At 39.4% G+C, this 17,399-nt stretch overlaps 1 protein-coding gene across 3 annotated transcripts in view; it reads left to right on the top strand.

Moving 5' to 3' along the window:
• Positions 1-17,399, top strand: part of MYRIP (myosin VIIA and Rab interacting protein) — a 221,979-nt gene that overhangs the window by 165,067 nt on the left and 39,513 nt on the right. For all 3 annotated transcript variants that reach the window (XM_027897060.1, XM_027897062.1, XM_027897059.1), the window contains exons 4-8: positions 3,622-3,758; positions 5,423-5,506; positions 5,986-6,083; positions 6,412-6,492; positions 8,134-8,283. In XM_027897060.1, coding sequence (XP_027752861.1) covers positions 3,622-3,758; positions 5,423-5,506; positions 5,986-6,083; positions 6,412-6,492; positions 8,134-8,283 — 550 coding nt within the window. The remainder of the gene's footprint in view (positions 1-3,621; positions 3,759-5,422; positions 5,507-5,985; positions 6,084-6,411; positions 6,493-8,133; positions 8,284-17,399) is intronic.

Below are 17,399 nucleotides of genomic sequence, written 5' to 3'. Positions count from 1 at the left end.
AGACAAACTCATTGCTGCATTATAAAAAGGACAGAGGCTTTTTAATACTCGTTCAAAGTTTAATGTTATTAAATCAAAAGTGTCTGCCTAGCTTTCACACTTGCTAGGAAGACAGAATTTTAAACTCACAGTATTCTCCTCTGCCAAAAACACATCAAAATGCAACTCAGCTCCATGGCAATGTTATGTAACATAAATAATGTCCTTAGTGTTTAAAGCTATTATTTAGCAATAAGGACATAACAGTCTTTGTGGTACAGAAAGAGCAAGAAATGGCTTCAACCAGTCCTGCTTCTTTAAAATGCAGACAACTAATATCCCTAAAGTGTGAACTTTTATTTCACAGAGAGAACTTGCACACTTTTTATTAGATTTAATAAGGGAAGGGTTTCATTCCAACAATTTATGCTAGCACTGTCATAGTCTTTCATTATTCTGGACTCGTGGACTGCTTTTGCAGAAAACAGCTTTAGAATATAGGTCAACATTAAAGGATTTTGAAATAAGGCGAAAATGCTCTTATTCCTCTTTTGAGTGGGTCCTTTATTTTAGTACCTATAAGAGAAGTTCTCTCTTCTCCAAATCCTTTCTCCTCAGGAGGAATCAGCAGGGACATTGTGACTTATTTGAAAGTTAAGAGGCTGAAAAGCTTTAGAGGAGGCATTGTAATCTGTTATAAAACATGTACAGGACAGAGGCGTAGATTTAGAGTTGTTGGTATCTCTCCAACACATAGGAGAGAAGCATGACATGATTAGGTTACTCATGAAGTGTTAATCTTGCAACAATGAGGAAATCTAAAAAATAAAATCCCAATCCTCATGTTTACACCAGATTAGCAAGCACGAAGAGGCAAGCGTCTCTGTTCATTGTTGCTTTGAGATGTATAATCTCTATCCTTTTGAATCTTCTGAAGTTTGCGTACACAAAATGTAACCATTACAAATACAAAACCTGTTTTAGTTGCTAAACACTCTTATTTCATCAAAAACCCAGTGCTGTTAGCTTTCTGTTTCTACAGAAGCAGTATTGATCAAACCCAGAAGAACATGGTGACATGGGGAAAGAGGTGAGGAAGGAAGCTTGCAATGAGTCCCATCTTTTGTTTTTCCCAAGCTGCCGGCTCAGCATTCATAACTGTCTATCTTGACTCGCATGAGGTATACAAAGATAGGTGACTCTCTGCTTTTTTTTACCTTGTCACTCAGTCTGAATATTAAGAACTGAGTCTACTTGGCTTCCAAGATTACAAGTTTAGTGTTTTGAGCTAGTGAAGCTGAGGTTGCTTGGTAAACGTGCTAAAGTAGTTGGTAGGGATCTTGAAAGCCCTAAAGCAATTTGTTTGTGGACTCCCAGTGCTGTGAATCCATGGTTGATGGTGCTGTGAAACTGTTTTGTGTATCGCGTGGATCACTGCATTCACTGGGCAGAAGAGCGTCCTTTCTGGTCAGTTAACTCCTGCTAAGCCTCTTCCAACCCAGCAGCGCAGTTTTATCCATCATAATGGTTGTGACTCTGTGCTATTGACTGAATTCTTGTACTCTCAGCACCTGTAGAAACTCAGTGGACAAAAGCAAATCAAATTCAGCAAGCAGAAGGTATAGTATTCTGATGCAATTTCCATGAGAGCGAGTGGTTCCTGCCCACAAAGAAGGCAGGTTCTCAAAATGCCAAAGAATTGCAGGCTTGAGAGAGAAATTTGCATCCATTCAGATTCATCACTGTGCCAGCAGCTAAGCCCTGGTCAGTGGGTCAGGTCTTGGACAGGCATCTTAACAGATTTCTTGGTGTCAGCATTGTAGGAATTCAGAAATTCTGTACTTCACAGGCAGGCAAAGGCATTGCTTGTGCTCTGGGCACTGGTGTTTTATCAGATGCCCATCATCTGTGCGCCAAGTGTAAAGATATTTTCCAGAAAAAAAAAAAAAGATGTTTGCTTTTGTCACATTTTAGTTATATTTGTAGAATGGTGAATATTGAAACCAATCAGCCTCCTGGGAGCCATAGTTAGGCTTGGGATATTACTGTGCAAATAGATAGTAAAGGGCTAATATTCTTACGTTATCTGTAAATACCTCTCTCACATCCACTTGCTGGCACGGGATACAGAAAAAATAGGCTTCTGTTCCATTATGTGCTTTTTCTTCAGTTGACTTAAGTAGAGCAGCTAATGCAACTTTAAGGGTTCACAGTTTGAGTACGATAGGCTTCACTGATTTTTATTTTTAATTTCCCACTGCTAGTGTTTGCTACTAAACACTTTCCAATGGTGACAGAAAAGTGGACCATATTATGATGTTCTGCTTTTTGTGAACTGGATGTCCCTTTTTTATCAGTATACTGAAACTTAAAACATCTGGATTTGGACTGGAAACACGTAGTTGAAACCAAGTTCACCATATTTGTTTCTCAACAAGTATCTCCTGAGGTTCAGTGCTGAGTAAGAACTGCATTGCTAGTCTGTCAATTCGTGAGATTTTATTTGCTTATGAAGTGGTGTGTGTTGAACAAAAATTGTGCATTGTCGCCTGCCTTGCACTTTATAAAGAAAACTGCATGGTCCCTGAAGGAGAATCTAAAGGTTACAGGGGGACTGTCATTTTACTTTGTTTATCGCTCTTAGCCCCAGCTTTAAAAAAATGGAGTTAAATCATCTGAATATGTCCAGGTCTGGAAGTGCTGAGAGTCCATAACTCCTGATAGTAACATCATTTCTTTAGGAGTTCCTATATTGACACTGGATACTAACATTAGCCTTTTGTTCTCTAAAATCTTGTTGCTAAGAATAAGTCAGCTTTAATTTATAGGCAGAACCCTGGGATCCCCCCTCTCCAGTGACACCCTCAGTAGGAAACGTACAGGCCCACTGTGGGTTACCCTGCAGTCACCTGTGGTTGCTGTTGCCTGGGAATAGGGCACAGATTCTCTCCACACTCTGCTGAAGTAACAGGTGAAGCAAGTTGTCACATGCTACATTGAGAAGAATGCAGAGCTTGCCAGTATCTCATGGCTTTATAAAAAGTGTCAGAACTCTGGGGAGAAATCCATCAGGATGAATTATTGACATCAGTGATGCTTCCTGTTGAAAGTGAGAGACCCAAGTGCAGTTGTGCCATTCTTTGCTCATTCTGCTTTGAGGTCCTCTGATTAGGCTTTCTCTACTCTATGGATTTCCCCAAATAAAAACAGCGATGTATTTTTATGTAAATGTCTTTTTTTTTTTTTTGTGGTGCATTAATGGGCTGGTATTCTTACAATATCTGTAAATCTGTGTAAGTAAAGGCTATTTTTAAAACCTTCCTGTGCTATTCAAAGTCTTGTTTGTATTCTTCAAGAGGCTGTAGTGTTGGTATTATAATATAAAAGGGGAGACCACCTCTTCTGGTAGAACCAAAGCCAAATAAAACTTTGAGTAATGTGAAGAAGATATTTACTTATGAATTACATTGTGGGGTTTTTTTTGCCTCAGTATACCAGACACTTGCAAACTACAAACAATAAAGAAGTTAATATGTTTATGCTGTGAGGTTTAAAGGATCCTCTTTCTTTTTGTTTGTTTTTTTCCCCCCCATTTGTTTTTGTAGAATCATTCTAAATATGTAGTTTGTTTTTCTCTTTTAGGCTCCTAAGGACCCAGTCTCTGGATTGGTACTATAATAATGTCAAAAGCCGCTTTAAGTGTTTTGGAAGTGCCAAGGTCCTGAAGAACCTGTACAGGAAGCATAGACTGGAGAGCGGAGTTTGTCCTGATACAGTAGGTAAGAACAGCTGTGTTGATTTCTTAAAAGATTTATTTGTATCTACTCTAACATACAAGTTGAGACAAAGGAAATACTGAGATTATTTCAACAGAGATCTTTTTAAGGCAATTTTTTTATTTTTTTTTTTTTTCCAAAAGAAGTACCTCAGTGGAGAGCAAAAATAGGTGAAGTGTCTAGAGAGCTGTTTAAGAATTCAAAGAATGTTTTATCTTAATTATATCACTGATACAGTACCGTCTGTAAAGTAAATTGCAGTCTGTATTCTAGCTTGTGTCCCACAATTTTTCACAGTCCTGAGTGGTCAGTGAATGAGAAAATAATTTTGTGTGCCACATTTGATCTTAGAGCATATTTCTGTGGTGCTTGAAAGAAAATTTAATTAACATGGGATCCAGTCAGTATCCAAGTTGACTAAAGCTTAGATTCCCTCACTAAGAGTTTTGCATGCTTAAGGATCTGAAACTGGCCACATATTTTTTTAATCTATGTTTATAAATAGTTGAAAGATACTGATAAAGTATTGGCATCATCCTTTTAAATGAAGACACAATTCTCCCTTAACTATGGTGTTCTAATACCTCACCCCATAAGAAGAGTAACTGGAGATTTAAAATGGGTGTGAAGAAGTGGAGTTTGGTGTCATACTGGTAGCTTCAGCAAATTAATCAAAAGACAGCTATCTGAATAGTTGATGTTTCTTTGGATATATGTGACTAGATACTTTACTAATGTGATTCTTTTAACATTTGTGCAGAGACTGGTAATTTGTCTTTACTTTGTTTTTTTCTGAAATTACAGAGGATCATAAGTAGACTCTCTAGACCTGAGTGAAAATTTTAGGTGTTTCTTATGAAAGTGACATAAAATCTTCTAGGGAGAAGTGGCCTATGTTTTAAATTGTGATTTATTAGTCTTTTTTCTGTCTCGATATCAAATCTATTTCTCTTGAGAAGTTTCCTTAACAATGGAGAATAAATACACATAAAGACAAGCAAAGTTGTGTCATTGAGGGCAGAAGTAGAATAATGGAAGTAAAAACTGTGGCAACGGATACTTGAGAACTTTCATATGATGGAAGTTCTTTCCTTAAGCCATAGTGTCGCTTGTTCTTTGAATGGAAGTGTGAATGGTGCAATGATAAGTTGCAGTGGCATGTGTACTCTCTGTGAGACCTTTCTGAGGAAGGCCTTTGAGTCTAAATGTCATTGCTAACTTTCTGCTACTCTCTGTGTGAATGTAAAATAAACCTTTTGTTCCCTTTGAAGATAAATACTTGTATAGGTGTCTTATTTATACAGCATTGCCCTTTAAAATGTAGAATCTATTTGAACCCAAAATGTCATAGTAAAGGCAAATTCCCTGTACTTAACTTCCACCATGTGAGTTTTATGCCTGCTAACCTCTTCCTCTCTCTTTTACTGTTGTAATAGTTTTCTCCATCCAAAGTGAATAAGAGGTCTTTGATATAAAAGCAAACATGTTTTGTACAAAAGCTGCTGCAGTCATGATTTATACAACAGCTAGGAGGAATTTTCCAGTTATCCCTCCTTGTTTGCACTGCCACCATATCTTGAGTGAATCTTCTAATCTAATAATGCCTCTGCTGTTAATGGGTACATCTAATACTAACACAAAATTCTGTCTTTCTTTCTTTCTTTTAGCCGAAGGGAGTTTGTTTGAAGGAAGCGTTGAGAATGAAGGAAGCATTTGTGGCAGTGACTCTACGTTCTACCAACAGACAGAAGGTATGCTGCTAAAAACTCTTCTGATTAAACACAGTCCTTACACTTTGAATTACTGGACAAGTAGCTTAGAGTGCTGGTAAGTCTTGTTCACACATCCAAAAATACTTTGGCTGAAACATTCAGCAAGATACTAAAAGTCTTTTGCCTACCATGCTGGGATATTTTGCTTCAGTGTGTACAGCTAATACACACCTATTCTAGTGTGATTTTTTACTTCTCTTCCAACAGCAACATAAAAAATACTGTGTTTTCTTTTATTTAAGATGTACATTTAAGAAGGAGCATGGAGATTGAGACAAATTTATCTGTCTTAAATTGTTTATTTTACTGTGCTTAAATATGGATTGAGGAAATGAACTTTATCATGAGCAATTTAAGATTTTAATGTATGTCCAGAATATGAGTCTGAATTTTGGAGCTCATTATGCAAAATGTGCATATATAAAGAACATGGTGGTTTTATCTTATTCTTCATCTAGGACACAGCATGATGGATACCCTTGCTGTGGCCTTACGTGTTGCAGAGGAAGCAGTGGAAGAAGCTATTTCTAAGGCAGAGACCTACAGTGACAGCCTGGTAACAATTTCGAACAAAATGTATTAATTTAAATAGGACAATTATGTTTCTTTTGATTTGAGTAGTGGTACAAAACCAAGTAGATACAAAAGAAAACATAAAGAAGTAGTGGCTATCTCATGCTATACCTAAAGAGTTGGGCATGGGTTGTATGAACTGGTATCCAAGATGCATGTTACATTTCAGAAGGTGACATGCAATCTAAGTGCCTGGAATTTTTTTCCACAGTGCTAGTAGGGCTCATTATCCATTTCCCAGTCTATACAACTTCTGTGGAAAGGCTGGTTTTATGTGATTTTAGCAAATACAGATATCCATTTTCATGCAGGACAAGCAGAATGAAGCTTGTTACTTGCAGGAGCACAAGGAGGACCTCATAGAAGAGCTGGCCACAACCATTGTGCAGAAGGTATGGGATGCTTTTTTCCTTAGCTTGTTTAATAGCCAAAACACAATGCTTTAGTCTGGTGAACTTTAACTCTGCTAACAGCAAAAGGGATGATACCAAAATAGAAAGTAAAGTAAATGACAGGTTGAAACTTCAGCTATGACAGTGTAGGCTTGGTCAGCTGTATCTGACAGAGAAATCAGTTTATAAATAAGATTAATCCAGTGCCTAACCTGATGCCCTGTGCCCTCAGAGCTGAGAGGTACTACTCCCTAAGATCTGTGATATCCTTTCTTGGCCCCTGCTTGATGGAATTTTACATCTGTACTTCACTTCCCCAAAGGCATGAAGTTTTCCGGTGGCAAGAGGTGTGGCTCTTAATCATACCCTCTCCTGAACCCTGCGTCTGTAATACATTCAAAGGAAACATCAACCATTAAAATAGAATTTTATTAATGATGTTTCCAGAGACACACACACAGACAAAATCACAGAACCCTCGGCGTGTCAGATATCTGTGGCTTTTTACATAAAGCTTGTTCTTCTCCCTGCAAAGCTAACAGTTGGCACTGATGAGGAACGAAAGTGGAGGGCTACTGGGAACAAATACCCCTTGAGTCTGTCTGCAGTTTGGAGCAAGGCAAGATGAGTGCTGTTGAGCTCCTATGATCAGTAAAGTAACCAATCTGCTAAGTTAGTCTCCTTCCATATAAAGTAAGCTAGTTGCCACATAAGTGTATGGGGTGTGGCATTAAACAATGTATCACACACCAGAAGAGAAACATGTTGTTTATAAGGCTATCAAAAAAAAACCCACAAAAAAAACCCAAAAAACCAAAACAAAACAAACAAAAAAAACAACAACCAAAAGCAGAAGGGCAGCATTTTCTCAATAAAAAATAATAATCTGCCTTCTTTTTTAGTAGGGATGTTGGAAGGTTAATTCTACTTATTGGGTCTTTCATAGTCAGGAGGCTGCCTCAGCCAAGCTTGAATTGCTGCTACGTTTGTCAAGAGCTGCCTAATAAGATCTTTTATGCCATATAATAATATTCTGTAGATATTTTATATTTGAGTCCAAGAAAGTTGTGGAAATTAAGTACAATGGGATATAATCTGTCAGTGTAGGGAGACAGGTAGTCTCCATGATCTCTCTCTCTTAAGATGGTGTAGTTTCTCAAAAACAAAAATAGCGCCTAGACACCTAAGACCATATTGTTTTCATTAGAAATGTGTCTAGACATCATGGGAGCATTTGAAATTCCCCTCATATGTAGTATTTTGTGATTCTTGGCAAAAAGTCGTCTGAGAAAATGCTTAACACTTGAATGCTGCTAATGTTTAAAGTGTTACTGTAGGAACAAGTTTCCATGTTTATTTAATTCACCTTCATTATTGTTCCTACAGGCCTTGATTTTGATTTAGTATATCAATGCTTATGTGCTTGCAAGCAATATGACTTCAGATGAGAAGAAGTGCATGCAAGTTGTCAGAATCATCCTTTGCATGAGCTGGAGCAAGAGCAAAGGGAAACTCAAATGTTCTTCCTAGGCAGGTTGCCTTGACACAGGGTTAACGCAGTTTTTCTCCGTACAGCTCAGGCAGTACTTTCTGAGCCCCTCTTTTCTCTCCCCTCCCACCCCTTGTTCTCCTGCCTTACAGATCATAAAGAAGCAGAAAAGCAAAACCGAGCAGGCTGAGGCTGACTTTGAATGGCCGCCATCCAGGAGCAGCGACCTGGCGTCTGTCGCTGTCTCAGATCAGAGCATGCTGACTTTTCCAGGGAGCCGCAGGGGGTCCTACACGTTATGGGTAAGTGGCACAGCACAGCCATTGATGTTTCCTGAAGCACCAAACCAGCAGATTGCGGTCATGGATGAGTATGCTTATTGCCTGGAATGGTGTGGAGAGACTTACAGAGAACAGGCATTAAACCTATGGCTGGACAAAGCGTTGCCCATGTTTCCTACCATCCCGTGAGCCATGGAAGTACATCACAGACATTGTGTTGTGTCAGGGAGTACTAAGTTTCAGACATGAGAAATCTCACTGCTTGATTTGAATGCTGATAGGACTCGATACCTCAGTGTTTGTTCTTCTAAACAGTTTTTCTGCTCGCTTAGCTTTAATTTAGATTTTTGTTGAGCATTATATTTTCTTTTGTATAATGTTAGATTTCTGCAATGTGTATTTTTCTCTTTAGCAATCTTAAAGAAACAGCCGCCACCTACAAAGAAAAAGTAAACCCAACCCTAGAGCGCCATTTATGTCTTACACTAAAGAGTATTTCTTCCTTTCACTTATTTTGCAGCATAATGTGTTTAGCTCCTGCTACAAAGCTGAAGAAAATCTGACAAGCTGCATTAGTAACACTTTTAAAAGAGCAGCAAGTAAAAAGAAGTTAAAATAAGCTGTAGGCTTGGACAGGCTGCTTGACAATCGGAGAGGAAAGACAGGGACAGACAAGTTAGTTCCAGTGCATTTTGATACTGTGGTTGAAGTGTCCTGCTGCTGTGCCAGTAATCGCCTCTCCCCCACTGAGCGGGACCACCAGAACTGAATGTGGGCTATGTCTTAATTCCCAGCTAAGTTTGCTATCTTACACTCCCAATGAGAACAGATTTATGCCAGAGTGCCAGAATTGCTGAGATACAGACATGCATTCTAATCCCCCACCTTGATCCAAATGGAAGGTGTAATGCCTATAAGATGCTGCTGTTAACCAGGTGATCAGAAGTCAAGGTGAGCATGTTTAAGAGCTTTGCTCTGTCACTCCTAGGCCAGTTGCTTGCAGAATATAAGAGCTAGGACAGAGAGCTAATTTTCTGTCTGACTCAGCTGAGGTTTCTTTTTTGAGTTTAAGGACAGGAACTAGAGAAATATGCTGGTCAAATCTGTGGTCATTATATCAGAAGCTTGATGCTCTGCATTTGGATAGCTAAGCTTGAACTCAACACATTTTGAAATCCTCTTCTAAAGTAGCAATTTAGTCCTAATTTTTTTGCCATAGGGGGGCTCATTGGTTTGAGTAATAGTAGACTTGCTGAAAAATACTGGAGTAGCAGAAATGTCACACTAAGGTGAGCACAGCTTCAAAACTTCTATACCCATCAGTCAGTACTAAAGATCCAGATGTGTACAGTGCTTTATTAGGACTCTCTACCTCTTCACAGGGTTTTTTGCTACATTTGTTGTCATCATTTGTTCCAATTGCCTTCCCACAGTGCTTTAAGGAACACGAATAAATTTGGCCATCTGCTGTGATTTCTTTCACCTCTCCCATGAATTTAGTTTCTGCCTTTTGCTTTGCTAGGGTTGTTTTACTGTTTTCCCTTGTTCTTTGAAGTGTATTAGCGTTTATTTTTGCTTTGCTTTGAACAGAAGAATTTTGTTAGTATGATGGAACACCCTTGGAAAGGAAGCATAGCTCCAGTTGTTCCCGTAGCTAATGTAGTTGCAGTTATGTTAGCCTATTAGACTGGCAGAATTAAAGTCACAGAAGCTCTAACAAAGGGCCTGCTGGAAAGCCTACTGAAGAACAATTTGTGCAGAGCAAATGCAGAGCAGTTACAGCCTGCTTTATTCTCATCAGTAGTGCTGAAACAACCCAGATTCCTTTTCCTAAGTTCACTTTCCATTCCACTTCGTTTTCATTCAGCAACAATTGGGAAGCATGCATCTGTCAGTAAATTTACAGGATTAAACCTCACCAATTTCTGCTCTGTATATCGTATGAGAAAGTTATCTTTTCTGCCAACAGAACTGCAATTATTTTTTTTCTTTCCAAAACAAAGCTGAGCTTCTACAGAAGCTGGCAGAGAGGGCCTATGGCCCTATGCCCATTCCAGGCAAATCTCCTTACTCCCAGGAGCGCTTGAGTCCAAGTCTATAACAGCAAATGTTTGTGGGCTCCACTACAATATATAAAGTTTTCTTAGTTCCTAACTGTTGGAGTTACGTCACAAACAAAAAACCAAACTCTTGATTTGTGTGCACGTTCTAACATTGAGTGTGTGTTGACTTGGTTTGAGCAGAGATCTGCCAGTAATGAAAAAAACCTTTTATTGTTAGTACGCACCACAGCTGACAAGATGTCTGTTGCAACAAACTTATTAGCACGGGTGTTGCTACTGTAACCAAGGTTTTTGTTGACAGACATTGTGGCCACAGGAATCCCAAGGGAAGGAAAAAGAAAAACACGTGTTCATTTTTTTTTCTATCAAAACTACCCAAGGTGACTATTGCTGTATCAGAGTTATGTAGGTGAATCCAATAAGGATTATTTAAGTAGAACTTCCCCTGTTTAAGTATTTCTTTGGTACCTGGCAAACAAATGAGGAGAAACAGGATAGATTAAATAAAAGCAAAGAAGTAACAATTAACAAAAATGTGGACTTGTAGAGGAAAGAGAGGTGGATTGCAAATATCAAGGCAGTCAGGATTTCATAATTTAAAACTGGAAATTTTTCTCAGAGAAAATATTTTTATTTATCTTCAGTGTAGAAAATAATTCATGCAGTTTTGCTAGCACAGTAAAGCTAGTAACATACAACATAGGGCAGTTACATGTTATAACGCTGGCCTTTACAGACCCTGTTTATTATTGCATTGCATTTTACTACCAAAGTCACTTGCTTTCAGTGTCGGGGGTGCTGTAATTCCAGCTATCATCTTGTGGTTATACCTGCCAAGCAGTTTTTCTTTTAATCTCAGCTATTTGCATACAGCTCATCCATTTCAGCCAGAAACTTCCAGTGGACTGTGGAAGCCCTGCATTACCTCCCTTGCTCATCCAAAATCACTTGCTTTGAAATCATCATTAAATATATTAAGCTCCCTCCCTGTCCCTCCCTCCACCCTCAAATATAGCACTGATTGTTTAACTGCAGTACCATGGGGTGGTAGTGTCTATAGATACTGTCTTTCCCTTTCTTTCCTCTTAGATTTCTTTGAGATCCCTTGCCCATGCTAAAAATAGTCATACAAGGCTGAATATTTTATTTCCCCATCCCATAAAAAGAGATGGATGGCACCATCTGTTTCTCATTACCAAAAAGCAAAGGCTGTACAGTGTTGGGATAGGAGGAGCTTAGAGCAATGGGCAGATGCTCCTCTGCTTTCTCAGTCCAGTTCCCCCCTATACATCACTGAAAACGAGAGAGCAAACGACCAGTTGGCATATTGTATCCCATTTAAACATTGATGGAGTGCAGGCACCCTGGTGTGTTTTAAGAGCTGTATTAGTGGTCTTTATTTTACAACTAAAAGATTGCACATATAAACAGAAGCTCATCCATAATTTATACTATATAAAACAGCTAGGGATATGGGGAAAAGGAGGATTTCATTAAATACACATTATGATGCACCTCAGGGGAAGCAGAAATTTACTGGTTAAGCTAATTATAGGGTCCACAGTGTACTGACAGTTGTTTATTTTTCTTCTTTATTTTTTCCTCCGTTTGATTTGTTTTAAAGAGAAGGAAGGTTCTGCAAGCAGGAGGTTTTGCAGATGCTCAATACCTTGCTAGGTTTGTCTCAAACAAGTACTTGAAGAAAACCTTTTTGAGGTTCATGCCTGTTTTAGTAGTCATACAACACAGTGGGAGAGTGATTTCAGATAACACTGTAGGAAGTTGATACCAGCTGACATCAGTTACTACCTGTCAATGACTCTGTCTCAGAAACATCATATTTATGTCTAATTAATAAATGTGTCACGACATAGAGAAGATGGAGCTTTTAGCTTTTATACATGAGCTGCCATCAGAAGTTTGCATGACATGCATTGCTGGCACCTACTTCCAATGAGGCAGGCGTGCATTCATCCAGAAGCCCATCAGCTGGATCTGATGGGTTATTTGCTGTCTTGTTTCCTTCCAAAAGAAGCCAACTCCAGCACCATCTCCTCTGCACAGAATGGGAAAGAACAGTACATTTTCAGTGCTTTGGAAAAAAAAGGTCTTTTTTATTAATATTTATTATGTGAAAATCCAACTTTCTCTAAGTACTTTCCGGGTTGCAGATAACACTGACATCTGCTGACTTCACAGATGACATTGTAATATTGCAATCTCACTGCAAAAGTGATCTGGATTTCAGATTAAGACAACTCTGCCTGTAGTAATCTGGTTGATTTCCCTCCTTCCACTGCTGCAGAGATAGGATATAACTACTTCTGCTGTTCTGATTCAGCAGCTACTACTAGTTTTTAAGGCTCAGGTTGCTAAATAATCAGTGCAAGGCTAAACACAACAGCATTGTCCTCTGAAGGTTGTTTGTATAGTTCGAGTATATACTTCATCTTGAGATGTATCTCTAGCATAAGATTACTCATTTTTGATCTCACAGTACTATCCATACACTTGACAAACGTTCAGGAAGACAGTTCTGGATGCTAGGTACATGATCAAGCCCATGCAGGCCTACATTCAGCTGCATTGCACTTACTCTCAACAAACCAAGATAGGTATTAAGGCATGAAAGGGAGTAGGAGAGAGGACAGAGAAGGGTGGTCATTCTATAATGTTATTCTCCAAATAGTTTAGGTCACATGTTGTTCTCCCAGATTTATTCCTGGGTATCAGAATTTTCAGGTCTAACGTAAAACCAGGCCTAGGCTGCCTGACAAGTCCTACTTTATTTTAGATTAAAGCAGTGCAAGATTTAGATTATTGTCATGGCAATAAACACAGAACACTTAAGATTTCCTCTGTCAGTTGGTTGTTTGAGTAGGAGATATAGTGATTGTCTCTGATGGGTGTGTGCTGTGCTAAGCACAGCTTTGTAGATGAGGGTCAGAACAGGACATGAAAGGTTGCTTGGGGAACTGAGACACCTAGAGATTAATAAAAAAGGAATGGTTGTGTTTAGTGAGGAGTATTCACTTGACAAAAATGGTGAGTTCGTGCATAAGGCTGCAATTAGACTTGAGATGAGGATGCCAGCTCACCTCCTCCCCTACCCTCCTATATGCACACACTCTCTCAGAGGCATGCACTTGTAAGCAAATGAAAATCATACTGTCCTACACCAGAACCAGGGATCTGGCTTTTGCTGTTGCTTAGGTTTCTCTTCTGCAAGTATAATGGTAATACTGTTGTCACAGGATACTAACTGAGCTCTCAGTGTCTTCAAGTAAAGGTTTTATGCAACTGGGAAGTGTTTGTTTTTTGTTTGGTTTCTTTTTTTTTAAGGAGTTATACAGTATTCCGAGTTTGGGAAGAGGGGAAAAAGAATGGGCCATGGGAGACCATATGAGGAACAGTAATGGCTAAATGCACCAGGGGACCTTCTAAAGGCACTGCTTGGATTACAGTTGCATTGGTACATCAGCCTCTGTTCCACAAACTGCAATAAACTTGGTCACATAAATCCATTACATTGATCAAACTATTATATTTTATGCTCCTATCACCTTCCTAATCGTTAGCTCCCCATAAGTGCAATAAAAGGATGTTTATACTCATATTCAGAACCATATGAGTATGTATGAAACCGTATGTATGAAACCAAATTTCATACAATGTAAAGTATCCCTTATTATTAGCTTATGAATTCCTTTCAGTCAAAGCAGTAGCACTTTCACATGTGGGGCCAGAGGGAGGAGGGAGAGGGCAGTCCCTCAAACACTGTGGGTGTTGGTGTAGGGCTACTTGCATGCGCAGTAGCAGTAGGTTTGTTGGGGAATAGCCTCCAGTCTCTCTGCCTTACAACCCTTCTTTCCATCTCTGGATCAGTCAGTCCAAACTGAACCAAAATAAATGTGCTCCCAAATGTGGCTCTACGTATTATTATACAGCTGTGCAATTTATTCCTGCTGACAGACCCATTCCTGATTAACTAATCATAATTTTTGTACTCTTTTATAAAGGAACAGTGCTTGTAAAGGCATCAGCTGTCTAAGAGGTAACTAGAAGGATAGAAACGATCTCGTGCAGCCAGGCTATGTCTGTGTCACTAGTGAACAAAAAGCCAATTTGGGCAGACTGTAGAGGATCACGTGCTCTAAGGCTTTTGCAGGATGGGGAGCAATCATCTTCACTTTCTCCCAGCCTGCTGTTCAAGGATTTTCCCTGATGGCTGTTATATTCCACAAGGGTTTTGGTCAGGACATGAAGAAGGGAGTTCTCTTTCAATTGGAGTGTGAAAATCTTCCATTCATCTGCCTGTTCTTGCCCTTTTTCAGAAGGTTGTTAACAGATCCTTTGCCACATACAAGATTAACTAAGGAACAGATGCTTGAAGCCCTTGGTATTTCACTCCCACTGCTGAATGTCTGGACTGCATACATTTGAGCAGAGCGAAAATCACTTCCAGGGATAAATAGGCTGTGGCAGAGTGGCACCATTTGCAAGCTCATACTGTCTCCTTCCTGGTGTGGGAGTTTTCTTACCAAAGGATAAGAAGCTGCTGATGCTTAGGGATTGCTACTGTTGGGATCTATTTTGAATTAACATTTTGACTTTTCTTTGGAAAAAAGAGGAATTACCCATACTCTTTCATCTTTTGTGGAATGAAGTAGTGCAAAATCTTCATGTTGTCTCTCTGAACAGTATGTTTACATATAAGAGTTTTTCAAGGTAAAGAATCCATAGATTATCAACATTAGACTCAATATTCACTAGTGGTTTACAAAAAGCTTTTCTTTCCTTTGATTACTTGTTTTGTTTTTAATTATCAGCGTTCAGAAGAATGAACTTGTAAATAGTTATAGACAGAAGATGGAATATCTATATTTATTAAGGAATAGAAGATGTGATTACTTTTTATTCACCCTTTCTTTTTTAATCTTCAGAATTTTTTTTTTTATTGAAGGCCATTTAAGAAACAGATGACTCCTTTTGGTTCTAGCCCAGTAAAAAATGAAGGCTGAGTTCTCTCCATCCAGACTTTATAAACTATTCAGCAGAAATCCCTGAAGAGGGATTAAAAAAAAAGATAATAATGTGAGGAATTTAATTTTGAAAGAAACATGTTGGAGCAGATGCAAGTAGGCAAGAATTTTGTGGGGAACTCATCTAACTCAAGTGTTTGGAAATACCTACCAATGCTGTAACTATATTTTATGAGCTGTGCTGCACAGCACAGCACTCCAGCATGCAGCCCAAGCCTCCATGGAGTGTGTGCAGTGAGCACAGCAAAAGGCCTGCTGGGTTGCAGTGCCATCTGCTGATGTACTAATTTAGTGCAGAAACTAGCAGCGTCTGACCGCGAACTTGCAGGGCAGCCTTTTAATTCATAACACAAGAGTACACCTAAAATAGCACCTGCCTGACAGGGGGCATTTCTTGCTGATGAACCAGAAGTTCTGGTTTGAAAAGACACGGGGTAGCTTTAGCTCCCTTCTTCACATCTCATGTCAATCGGGACCAAAGTTGCTACATTCCTGCCTTCTTTTGAAATTTGTATTTAGTCTCTTGTATTTTTTGGATATTTTTGGTTCTTCTGCTCTGAGATCTTGTTGCAGTCCAAGTATGTAGGCAATTGGTAAAGATGGAGGGGCATGGTTCTTTGGTTTGATCAGTAAATATCCCTTGTTCCAATGCAAACTGATCCAAGAGCTTATCGTGGTAGCTGACCTTACCTCCAGGACTTCCCTGCATCCATGCATGGGGAAACCTCTTGGAGCACCAGCTTCTCAATCCTGTTCCCTTATGTTCAGTGTTTTTCCTTCCTATACAAATGTCTCCAAGGGAAAAGTGTCCCCTCTGGATCTACAGAAGGGCTGTTACCTGTGTGAGCAAGGGAGACACAAATGCAGCACAGTAACACATAGTTCTGCTGCTGGTAAGTGCAGCAGTAAAGTCAGCAGCACAGGCAGGCATGTACATGGGATGTAGCCCATGCTGTAGCTGTAGGAATGAAGAGTTGAAGTTGGTGCAAATGTGCCAGGCAAGATTAGGGCTTCTGCTGCATAGTCTCACACAAAATAACTAACTTTCTCATTTGCTCTTGATTGCAAAAACAACAAAATGAGGTCTTGAGCCATTTGCATTTCAGATAGAGTCACCAGTTAGGCTGCTAATTGATTGGAGATAAACTTGTAGACAAACATTTGCTTTTGTGCTCTGAAAGATATGGCTAGTTTATGCCAATTTGTTCTAATGCCAGGATATGCTTCTCTCCTGTTCCTACACCAGGCTTGGCTAATGACACTCCTTTTTTGTGAGAGGATGGGTTCAAGCCACACTTTGGAGGCACCAAAAGTTTTACCCCTTCCCATATTTAGATCAGATTTCCTGGCAAGTTTCAGTAGTTCCTGAAAAATACCAATTTCCTTCTCACCACGGAGAGCTTGCAGAAACCGTGAAGATCAGATTCCCTCTGGTCTGGCGCAAAAGTTTTAGCACACAATTTTTAAAAAATCAGCTTTATTTTTTTAGATAAGCTTGTTTGGATAAGCTTGTTTCAGATCCTAGTCTACTATACAACATGGGCCTGCATCTGAGTTCTTTTCTGCACTTCCTTGTTTTTCAGTGCCCTTTTTCCATCAGGCCTTTCGTGCTCATCTTCTCCTTTTCAAATGCTTCAAGCTGTTGTCTATCTTCTAGTCCTTCTGAAAGCTCCATCTGCCCTATAGTGTAGATGCACCTGAGCCAGCTTTAAATTGCTCAGACAGTGCTGATGGCAGCATTGCTGTGTAAGCATCGGTCTGGGGGCAGGAGTGCCCAGCTCCTTGAGGGGGGTTTTGCAGCCCATGCCAAGTTCTGTGTTGTAAGGGTTGTCTGGTGGCAGCTCTCAGGTTAGTTGAGAGCAAAGTGCAGATGCTGCCACCATTGCAATGCAGCCTTCAGTGTGATGTTTATGGGACAATGTGTAGGCACAGGAGAAGCTGCCATTTAAACAAAACAGAGAAGTTGTCAAAACTGCAGATTTTACATAATAAAAAAACATGTTATTGTCATTATCTGGGTCCAGGTTATCAT

The sequence above is a fragment of the Empidonax traillii genome, unplaced genomic scaffold, assembly GCF_003031625.1.
Source record: "Empidonax traillii isolate 1590-97213 ecotype Southwest subspecies unplaced genomic scaffold, ASM303162v1 scaffold527:size1067160, whole genome shotgun sequence".
NCBI lineage: Eukaryota > Metazoa > Chordata > Aves > Passeriformes > Tyrannidae > Empidonax > Empidonax traillii.
This window is presented reverse-complemented; position numbering and strand designations above follow the sequence as displayed.